This window comes from Pinus tabuliformis, chromosome 3_2 (genome assembly GCF_031772625.1).
Source record: "Pinus tabuliformis cultivar Carrire ecotype Pingquan chromosome 3_2, CPIR1, whole genome shotgun sequence".
Taxonomy (NCBI): domain Eukaryota; kingdom Viridiplantae; phylum Streptophyta; class Pinopsida; order Pinales; family Pinaceae; genus Pinus; species Pinus tabuliformis.
The window spans coordinates 1013360305-1013371676 of record NC_142302.1 but is presented as its reverse complement, the minus strand read 5'-3'; the positions used below and the strand labels follow the sequence as shown (position 1 = coordinate 1013371676).

At 35.9% G+C, this 11372-nt stretch overlaps 1 protein-coding gene across 5 annotated transcripts in view; it reads left to right on the top strand.

The window, feature by feature from the left end:
• The first annotated feature begins 2224 nt into the window (after positions 1 to 2224).
• The window catches only part of LOC149184027 (protein LOWER TEMPERATURE 1-like), a 62389-nt gene continuing 53241 nt past the window's right edge, over positions 2225 to 11372 (top strand). For 2 of the 5 annotated variants that reach the window (XM_089417376.1, XM_089417371.1), the window contains exons 1-4: positions 2225 to 2348; positions 2551 to 2618; positions 7352 to 7481; positions 8279 to 8352. In XM_089417376.1, the coding sequence (XP_089273502.1) occupies positions 2239 to 2348; positions 2551 to 2618; positions 7352 to 7481; positions 8279 to 8352 (382 nt within the window). In that variant the 5' untranslated portion in view covers positions 2225 to 2238. Of the gene's footprint in view, positions 2349 to 2494; positions 2619 to 6198; positions 6349 to 6474; positions 6521 to 7351; positions 7482 to 8278; positions 8353 to 8590; positions 8629 to 11372 lie in introns of those variants that run through there. The other 3 variants (XM_089417372.1, XM_089417373.1, XM_089417375.1) reach the window with 3 other exon arrangements.

Here is an 11372-nt window from a genome sequence, read left to right as displayed (position 1 = left end):
ATTTAGTTTACTTTGCTTACAGTTTTTGAATTGCTTTAAGTTCAGTTTTCTTTTTATACAACAACAAGGATACTGGGTCTCATAGTCACTAGCTCATTGTTTGGTTGTTGCATTCTATTTTGATTGAAGTAGCTGCATATTTACACTTTTGTTTAAGTACTATTTCCATCAATAACATGTTTTAAGATCTTTTGAAGTGCTAAGTTTTGGAAGTTACCATTAGGGACATAGGCCTTGTCTTGAAATCTCTATCCATACTTGTCCTTTAAAAGTATTCTTAAGACCCTAGAATAGGATTTCCATTTGCATTAGACACTTTAGGAAACCAACAAGAACAAAACCCCAAAAACAACATAAACTATAAAACAACGAAGTAAGAAAAAGGTTAACTAAGCACATATGGTGCACCACACTTCATCAGTTTACGATACCCGGATTGATAATTTATGTAGAGCAATTTAAGACGTTAAATTGACTAGACATTGTCTATACTATATAAAGGAAGAAAATTAGTTTTTAATTCATTTAGAAAGAGATATTTTTTATTTCTATCAAAGATTAACTTCTTTTGGCTATAAGGATTATCTTCTATGAGATCTCTATGCATGACAAAATTGAGAGTTATCAGTGAAGGCCTATGATCAGAGTCAGGCTCGTGGTTGTTTAAGATGTCAAAATTTTTTATTTCGTTGTATAGGAGATCAGAGATAACATAGTTTACCATGTTGCTACCAAGTCCATGGATGCAGGTCATCTGGCTAAAATTGGGCCACTTCTTTAGACCGTTGCAAATTATGAGATCCTGAACACTACAGAGCTTGACTAGCTCCGACCCAAACAAATTCTCCCTGAGGTATTCAGAGCTCCTTTTGTACCGGCTAGCCAGAGGAAGGTCTTCGTCTAACCAAAGAGGATGAGGGTTGGAATGACTGCTTAGAAGAATAGCTTGGTTGCTTGAAGTTCGAGCATTAAAGTCATCGATTAAAAGGATATTGCTTTCATTCCTAGGTTAGAAATATCATTCTCTAAACCATTGTAAGGACTATGTTTATCTAAATTCTTTTTCTTATAGAAGTTAGAATTGATGGGGGGGAAATAACAGATTGCTATGTAGGTCTTTTTATCATAAATTTCAGTGATTTCTATCCAACTATGTTGATTGTAAGGGTCGTTTTTATAAATCCTAGCATGGGGAGAGATGTTCTTCTTAATGTAACAAGCTATATCCCCAATGCCTCTACGAGAGGACCACTTATTCTAGGTAGACCATAATGTAAAGCCATCTATGTCACACCCCCAATTCTTTTTTCATAAATTGGCTTTCGTGCGGCGTTGGCTAAGTACTTAACATTTTCATTAGTTAACTTACTTTCCGAACTACGCCTAACATTTATCATTTTTAATTGATAATATTAATATGCGGAAACCATTAATATAACATTCAACAATATAGAAACACATAACCATATGCAAGATAACGATCTTTTATTATAATTTCAGATTTTACAAGTTTGCCGGGAGACAAGTTCAACTGGCTTTACAAAACTTCCTAAACGACTATGTCGTTTTCCCAACTTGGGTGCACCGCTGTGTACTACCGGCTCACCCAGCTTAGGCGCCTTCACATGTCGGTCGCACCGTTCCAACAATCCACACTTGTCGTTCGCACTGCCGGGCGCTCCTACCCGCGGTCGCCTTACACAGTTCCCCTGTCGATCTATCGTTCGGCAGGCGCACACGCCCGTGTCACCCTGCCCAAATGCACCTTCCGTCTTCGTTTGAACCTACCCGTCATGCGGGCTCATGCGCACATCCGATCTGCGTCCACCGCAGAACCCTTCGCACATAAGACTTTGCACTTCGCTTGGTGTCTCCATCCAACTCGCCCGTCGTATGTATATATGGTTGTGCCAATGCGTGGGGGCGCTTGGCCGACCCACCAACCAATACATAACTTGTCAGCTCACACCAAAAGTATACTCCTAGTACACCAAGGGTTTGAATTTCAAAATGGACCCACCCATTGACGGTTTTCACACCTTCGGTTGGAATTTCAAAACAGACCCACATGTCAAATTTGACTGTTTTCACACCTCCTCGCCATTTTTCACAATTTCAACTAAAAACATTGACCGTATTATAAAATTTAACCTGTATTTGACTAATAAATCATCCAAAGACAAAAAATTTGCCCATCAAATTTTATCCTGCTTATACCCTTAACAATTAGTAAGTTTAATGCCAATATTACTTTATAAACGATCTCAGTCTTCAGCATATAATCGATCTCTGTATACAGTTCATACAACAACACCGGAACGGTTCGTCGGACCATCACTTGCATACAGGTGTTTCCCGGGAATGACTTGTCCTTACCACGTGGCCGCTCTTTTTCATTGTCATTCGCTATATTGAATATTGCTCCGACACTCTCATTGGATTCGTGTGTGTCAATTATTTATTTTCATCTTTATTGAGATTTTCGGGGCAGTAGAGAGTTGTAAGCTTTAATATTTTTCGGAACTTGGGCTACTTGAATTGCAATGGCAGGACAGTATTTGGCAGATCTCCCTTGTCGGGGTTTCTTCTCATCCCCGACGATTCCTCCTTCAAATCCCGTAAGTGCTGTGATTCCCTTTATATCTATTTTCTGAAACAATAACTTCCTTCAAATTATATTGCTTAAACAGAAGATTATATTTTGCATTGGCAGTATAATACTTGGAATGTATATTTAGGTTTTCTCGCCTTAATGGCGCATTAGGGCCAGACAAGATGATCTTCATTTTCATCATGAAAGTATGTTTTTTTGGGTATTGTTATGAAGTATAGGTTTAGTTTTTTTCACGTGGAGTTTCGATTTTTGCTAAATCATAAATTTTATAAATTTATGCTATATTTAACTTATTGGCTGTTGTTAAATATATTTTTGGTATTATAGTGACAATTATTAGGTTTTATAACTGCAATTCCCAAGTTTAATCTTGGGCTTCACCCAAATTATTTCAATGAACTAATTCACCATGGTTAAAAAAAATAAAATTATAAGCTGACCATGTTTAAAACTTAGACTCAAAATTGATTGAAAGTCAACTTTGAATTTCCCCTCACACTTGGATTGAAAGGAAAAAAAAATATAAGCTGACCATGTTTGAAACTTAGACTCAAAGTTGGTTGAGAGTCAACTTTGAACTTCCCTCACACTCGGACTTGGATTGACTTGACTTGGATAACAACAATTTTAATTATTAGATATAGATTTTTAATTATGATTCCAAATTATTTCACATAAAATATACCAAATCTATTCAACTTTATATCATGTAAAGATGAATATATTAAAAATAGAATTGAGGGTAATATATCAGTAACAAAATACAATATCAATCAAGTTTTAAATGACTTTAATGCGGGAAATTTGTTATATTCTTTGCCTTGTTATTTACATGTGTTGTTCATATGCACCTATGCACCTGTCCTTAGGGTGGGGCTGGCTATGTCCTCCTTTGGTTTCTTTTTGGGCTGTTTTTGGTTGGTGAGAGGTGTGAGGAAAATAGAGTTTAAGATTTTTTATTTATAACTTTTTGGTAGTTTTTTTTAATTAAATTGTGTTGTTTCACTGCGTTACTTTAGTGTTAAATGCTTATTTGGTTGAACAAGGCTAGTTTATACCAAAATGGTTGAGTTATGTTTAACTTGATCTGATTGGTATTAAGTTGGTTTTCTTAACTAAGCAAGTGGTTAGGTTGTGGATTCTTTTAATTAAGCAAGTGGCTAAGTTGTGGATTTAACTGGTTTGATATCAAAGCGGTTTTCTTAATTGAATAAGTGGTTAAGTTAGTATAGTAGATTTAAAACCAGTGTTCCACGAGGACGCGTCTCCTGGGGTCGAGTGCGCGCACCCCTTGCACCCCACGCACCTGGGACGGGGGACGTCTGGGGAAACGTTTCCCCACGTCCCCCTTTTGGGGAGACGCGGGGAGACGCAGGGGGGGATGTTTCCCCAGTGTGGGGGACGCGACTCCCAAAAGGGGGATGCCTAGAAAATGGGCTATGCATCCCCCTTAAATTTGCTTGTAAGCAATGGTTTATGACATAGAAAACCTAGTATTTGACCATATTTCCCTACTATTGCTATGCAATTCATGGTAATGTTAAATTCTTAAAGTAAAAGTGACATTCTCCTTTATCTTTCATTTTCATCATTTTACTTAAATTTTTAACATTACCATGAAATGACTCAGGATGTTTGTGAGTGGTTTCGACCTCATTGGATTTCATATGGAAAAAGTAGAATTTTAGATCTCACTCAAAATCCAACAGACTTAACAGTTTTTCAGGAATTCAGGATTCGATGGATTGCAATGTTTCCATTGCATTTTGTCATGTACAAGGATATGGAATTAGTATTTAATCAAGAGCACCAAGCCCTATGTGTATTTTAGAGTGACTTTTAGACTCATCACTCCACTGTTTTTGATTTTGAGTTATATCAATTTACTATTGCAGACTTTAGATTTTTGTATCTATTATAGTCTATTTTTCTTAGTACTAATTAGATTCTAGAATGATGAATGATGAATTTAAATTTTAAGAATCTAGAATGATGAATTTAATTTTTAAATCAATGTAGATTCTAGAATGGTGAATAATGAATAATGAATATGGATTAGAGTATCTCATTATTGAATCTCGTGGTCTATGGATGAATCATGTATATATTAGTAAGGATGATGAGTATGGATCAATGTATTTCATTATTTAATTCAAATATATCTGTATTATTGTATTTATGCTTTCATTATAGAATATGAATTTGATATATATATATATATATATATATATATATATATATATATTAAAAAGAAAAAAAAAAAATACCCTGACGTCCCCCCTAAATTTCCCTAGAATTTGAGGGTACTCCCACACGTCCCCTTTGTGCGTCTCCCCGCACCCACGTCTCCCCGTCCCATAGTCTTGGTAGAACATTGTTTAAAACCATATTAAATCAAATAAAAGAGAAAAAAAAAACTTAAAACACAATAGCAAATTAAAAAAATTCCTTCAACACTTCTCCTCTGAAAGTGATTCCATCAACAATCAGCTCACTAAACAAAACAAACATATTATGAAAGTAAAATTTTAAACTTAACTAAAACAATCGACTCACTAAACACAATATACTATAAAAATGAAATTTTAAACTTAAATGAAATAGGTGTTGATTATTCCTAATAACTACACTGATTATTCCTAATAACTACACCTAATTAATATTTCAAAAAAATATACACACTATTGTTATTCTTACACTGATCTTGGATACATATTTATTTCAAAAGATGGTAAATGATATGAATTTGGTGCTTCAATAGATATATTTATATCCACTTTGTTTTCGTTTATTTAGAGAGGATATTGAGGTTTCACTAATATAGACTCTAAGGATGATGTGAGTGGCTCGTGGATGGCACTCATGGTCTGGAATATTGTGGAAAATTTCAGTGGTTTATACAACATAAGCCAGTGTCAAACCTTCAGTGCTCGAAAATTTCAGTGGTTTATACAACATAAGCCACAGTGTCAAGGCTTTAGTGCTCAGTTACAAGGAACATAAGCCACAGTGTCAAAGCTTCGGTGCTCGTAAGGATAGTAAATATTATTAGTTGTAATATCATTCTATTAAATATATTTATATTTATTAAAAGGTTTTTTTAAATGAGATATTTAAATTTAGTATTATGTATTATCATTGTAATATTATTGGTTTTTTTCAGTTAAATTTCTTCAAAAAAAAATATATATAAAAATATTTTGATGGATTCATAGGAAGGGATCATATTTTATTAGTTTATTAGTAAAGTTACACGATTTCTTACTCTAAAAAACTACTTTCAACTGAAAATGTGAAAAGTTTTATTGGATCAAAATTACTAAAAATTCACAAATAAAGCAACCGTTATTGCATATCACATGAGAGTTATATTGGCTACCCACTTTTACTGACTCAACAAACGACCCTATTATGAGGTTGCTGTTCCTTCTTCTTATTCTTATGGAAAAGAACTTCCTTCATTAAAAAGTCCTCCAGGATGAAGGTTATGATGGTTTTATCCATAATTCTTACATTTATACTCTCCGGAGCTTGTATTGTTGCCTAAAGAACACAAGAAACCTCACTGTTAATGTAAGGTTTCAATCTGGACAAGCTTTGTTGAAACTAGTAGACGATAGAAACCCTGCAAATAGCCCCATCTTATTGTTGCAATAATAATAACACCATCTTATTGTTGCAATACTAACATGATCAACCTGCTTGATTTTAGAGAGTCGCTTCTTTCCATAACGGTGAGCACCATGCATAATGCTTCATCACGACTTGCATATTTTATAGATGGTGCGAACTTCGACAATAGCATCGATTTTGAGTTGATTTATATTATTGATTAACATCATTTTTGTGAATTGCTCCAGGATGGGTTGCGAGTATATATCTGTGATCATGATACGGCACCCCCAGGTTAGAATTTTTCATAAGTTAAATCTCCCTTTCTGCGCTGGTTTGCCATCTTGCCATTTGTCAATTGCCTTTTGGTTTCTCAATATGTTGCTTGTTCTATTTTAGATTTTTTCAATTTTACAGGACGTATTGTTTTATTTTGTTCTTCCATAAGAGCATGGCATATTGTGAGCAAATTTTGGTTATGCTATTAAGTTTTATCATCGTACATTTTTCCAGTTAACATAGAACCATCAAGAGGGGTTCATAAGCGTCAGAGTTTATATGCTTTATGGTTAGTTGCCTCAACAGACTAAGCTTTGGAGCTGTTGTACTTTGTCTGTGCACTTTCTTCTATATGGGGTTTTGAAAGAAATGAATATGTTGTCGAAAAAAATAATATGTTTTATAATTTTATTACATTTTCGGATTTTCTTTTAATTTGTATTCATGGATGAGCATAGATGCTCAGCAAGAAATTGCAGCAACTAATTTTTGAAATGCATGATCACATTTAGGTTTCATATTTCAGGTTTATCTTCTTTGTTTTGCTCTTGGATGATGTTTGGGTTCCTGCGTCAAGAGAGGGACCATGTATTTGTGACAAATGTTACTCTGCTGCTCTCTTGTAGTTGTTTAAACTTGAAGCAAAGCTATTTTGTAGGCTGTTTGCTTGTATTTTAGACATTTATAGGACCACTTTCAAAATAGCTCTTTGCGACATTATCTTACTGTTTAATATGTTAGGAACTAAATTTTAGAACTGGGATGTTGGGGAGATTGCTCCATTTAGACCAGCAAATATATGTGATTATGGTCAATGTTTTACTTAATACTGCTAATATTTTGCAGAGGATCAAGTGATCCGAACAGATCCAACCAACATTTTAATCAGATCACTCACTCTTAGCAAGGCAAACGTAGACCCTAAACCAAGGGACAACAAAAGAAAGGGTGCAGCTGAGAATGGAAAAAGCAAAAGGTAGGTTTTATAAATTATTTATTTGCATGTTGAGATAGACTTGAAATGATATTTATGCTTCCTTAGAGTTTTGAAATGAACCGTTCTTTCGGCTATGCAAACTTTCTTGAAATCTTAAACTGGAAAGAGAAATTTGGCAACTATACTGTTCCTGTCCTTTAATCAAATATGTAGAAACCATGATGCTTTTTTACATTGGCTCAACTTCGCAAGCAGGCTGTAGGTACAATATGCTCCAACTAGATTTGAACCTTTGCCAATCACAGTTTTCTCTTGCCTTGGGGAAATTGGATCTACGTTCTTGAATTGCAACTTTGTTTCTTGCAGAATTTCCTTAAATTTGGATAAATATATCTGTCTTTCTTTGCAATGCGATGTCAGGGTGCTATTTAGTTGATAGTAGAAATTGTGCTGGTTGGACGAGTCTAAATAGATCTTTTGCCTGCATTAGTTCTAGTTGAAGAGGATTCAAATTTCTTAAAGATCTAATATTTTAATCATTGACTTCTTTAATTTAACTTGCGTTTTTGTACTCTTCTTCTGAACTCTATGACAATGATATCGTTCATTATGGTACCCTGTGTGATATTCATTTTTGCATTGTCGCTACAATCTAATGCAACATTTAATGGATTTGTAACTAGCACGATTCTTGAGAATTTTCTTTGGCACAATTAAGAACATCGAATTTGAAAGCTTACCAGTACTTCATTGTTCGAATGATTAGCCTTTTTAAAAATGTTACCTTGACTTTGTCATGCAAAGCCCCTTCTAACATTTTTCTTTCTGGAAGTCAGGCCTGCAGAAAGACTGATAGATGATAAGTTGCCAGCGAAGAAAGCCAATAATGCCACAGTCAGTTCACAGAAAGGTAAGGGCAGTCCGTTTTATGTTATCGCAAATAAGATTCTTATGGTAAGAGTCTAGATTTCAAACTGTGATACAGTTCGCATTTGTTAAACATTTTTCCTCAAATTGTTTACTAATCTGCTGAAGCATTTCCTTGTTAGCATGCTACAACAAATGCTAATCTAAGTAGCACTGTGTTTTGTAGCTAATGAAGATCATCCGATTCATTTCTAAAAATGGATTCTTTGGATCTATTGCAGGTAGCATTAGGGTATTAAGGGGACGTTTCCTGTCAGTGGTGGGTTTCAATTGACTGAATAATGGCATATTTGTTCTGTACTGAACCATATAGATCTAAGTCCCCATTTGTTCACATTTACTAATTTTATTGGTATTATCTAGTGTTCCATGGGGAAATGTTCTCCGGGGTGGGGGGGCCACTGCACTCGTTTACCACACTCCTGAGATGAAGGGCCACCTTGTTGCGATTGTAGTTTGGCAGGTGATTCTACATGGATCGGGTGCCGTGCTATGCAGCGAGTTGCCTTAATTATCTCCTATGACAGTAAATTAATGGATTAACTAAGTCAAGACTTTAGACAACAATTATATTTAATTGTTGGGTACCTTTTTATAAAAGGAAAATAAGTCAATGACAGATTAAGTCGTAGCCATAAATCTCAGTGAGTCGAAATCTAATCTCAATGGTTGAGATTAGGGTTTGATCTTTTTAATAGGAGGTTTGAGAAAAAGGAGATGTACATTCAATTTGGCACAAGTTGGGATTCAATGGAGCGCAGTATTTGGCAGCGAGAGTGAGAAAAGGCTAGATTGAGCTAGCTAGAGCGGGATCAGCGGAGAGGCTGAGTTTTCTCTATGGCCGAGAGGCCGAGTTTCTTTGTACACAGAATTTTTCTGCTGGGCTGCATGTCTACAAGAGTTGAGTGAGAGAGAGAGGGTTGAGATCTTATGCTGGGTATTTGCCAGAGAAAATTAAAAAATATTTCTTCTGAAACTAAATAACAAGCCCAATGTTTGTTGGTTTTCCCCACATTGGGGTTTCCAAGGTATATCTGTGTCATTCTTTGTTGCATGTGATTGGTTTCGAGTATTTTTGCTTCTGTTGTTTATTTGTTTAAAAACCCATAATATTTATTATTACAAATCAAATTAGAAAGCATTGTTTATTTCAGGTCCGTGATTATTTGTGTGACAGTAAATTTGTAATTGGGTTTAAAGAAATTAGCATGGTATCAGAGCTCTAAACTCTGAACACAAAGCCAAGGATATTTGACACGGGTTTCAGGACAAAAAAAATCAGATTTCAGTTTTCATTCTCTTTGAGGGTGTGAAAATTCGCTTGAAAAAGCAACAATTGGAATTAATTCTTCTAAGTGATTAAGTTATGCAGTTTATTTTGTTACGACAAAATAACAAATTAATCACACCGCAACTTCTTCACTGCGGAAAATAAACTGAAAACTGAGAAAATGTTAGCACACACGATAAAAATTTGACACAGTTATTTTTGGACAATTGTCCTCGGAAAAACCCAATGCGGGAAAACTGGTGCAACAGATGAGGGTTTTATTATTATGCAACAGTGAAATTTTCAGTACAATCTATGGATGCTTAATCTAGCAATCCAATCTGAGAGAAAAACTGGCAAAATATCTGTGAGGCCAATACCTCATCACCACAACTGATTTTGCTCCAAAATCTGGCCAATCTGGGCTACACGAAATGCCCCTGCGCAGGCTAATTCGCACTGCCTTCGAAACACGCTGAATCCTGAAACTCTGCCTGTCTCTACCCTTAGAAGTGGCTCACTTGGCCTCCTGGGATTTATCCCGACCTCTAGCAATTGAATCGAATCCTCCTCTGGCTGAATCAATCTCTCCTTTGAAGCCCCCTGAGCAGGCCTTGCATAGCTTCACTGAGGAAAACTCATCCCTCTCTTAGTTGACTTTTCCGGAACTAGAATCCTCCTCCGAAAATTTGCTATTGATCTCCCTTTTGCTCCTGCTTCCTCCAGGCTCGAATTCTTCCAGCTGAATGCTGCCCTCTGGAAAATCAATTTGCTAAGGAAACTCGCTCTTCCTGTGTGTTTCTCCTCAACCCCATCGACCTCCTCTTATAATCTCTAGTTGGATCACCAACAACCACGATTAAGTCCTTATCGATGGTTGAGATCATATCTGAGTTGATCCATGTGAGTTTTCTAGAGAAATCTCACATTTCTCAATTAATTCTTGTTAATTAATCATTTTCCTTAAGTTAGACTTTGGAAAAATTTAATCACTGATTAATTAACTTAATTGAGCTACTTCTAGGTGGATTTTCTAGAAACGATTTCTGGGTCTTGGAGTCCTAGTGTTTCTTAGCCTCTCTGACCAAAGTCAAGACTAGAACACCATCCAATGCTACATAAACTAGAACACCATCCAATGCTACATAAACTAACACTTCCGATTAGCGAGGAAGGTGTTCACCCTGTCTCCATTAACATCCTCCATACATGCAACTGATGAATGACAACTATGACAGACTGTCACTATCCACCAACTACAGTGCAACTCTGATTCATTTGCCACAATGTAGCTGAATCACCTTGCATCTATGCTGTTGCTGACACTGCACTGTACAATTGTACTGCTACCAACTCTGCTACTGTGCTGCAACTGATCTCATGTTGTTGCTCTAACTGAAATCCAAAAGTACTGAATATTGAATCAACTGTGTCCATATGTTGCAACTGTCTCCTAAGTCTCTACTGCTACTAGCCTCTGCACTGTCAATTGAGTCTGTTTGCATTGCAACTGCACTATGCTCCTCAGCATCTGACTGCAACTAGTACTGCAACCGTCCCTCAAGAACTAACTACGCCTTCTGACACTGATCCATCAACTAATGAAAAGGGTTCTCCACTATACCCATATGGTTTTTGAAATATACAAACTTAACTCTTCCCAGAGCTTTCGTAAGTATATCTGCAACCTGCTCTTCAGTGGGAACATATAGTAGTTGAACTGCTCCACGCTG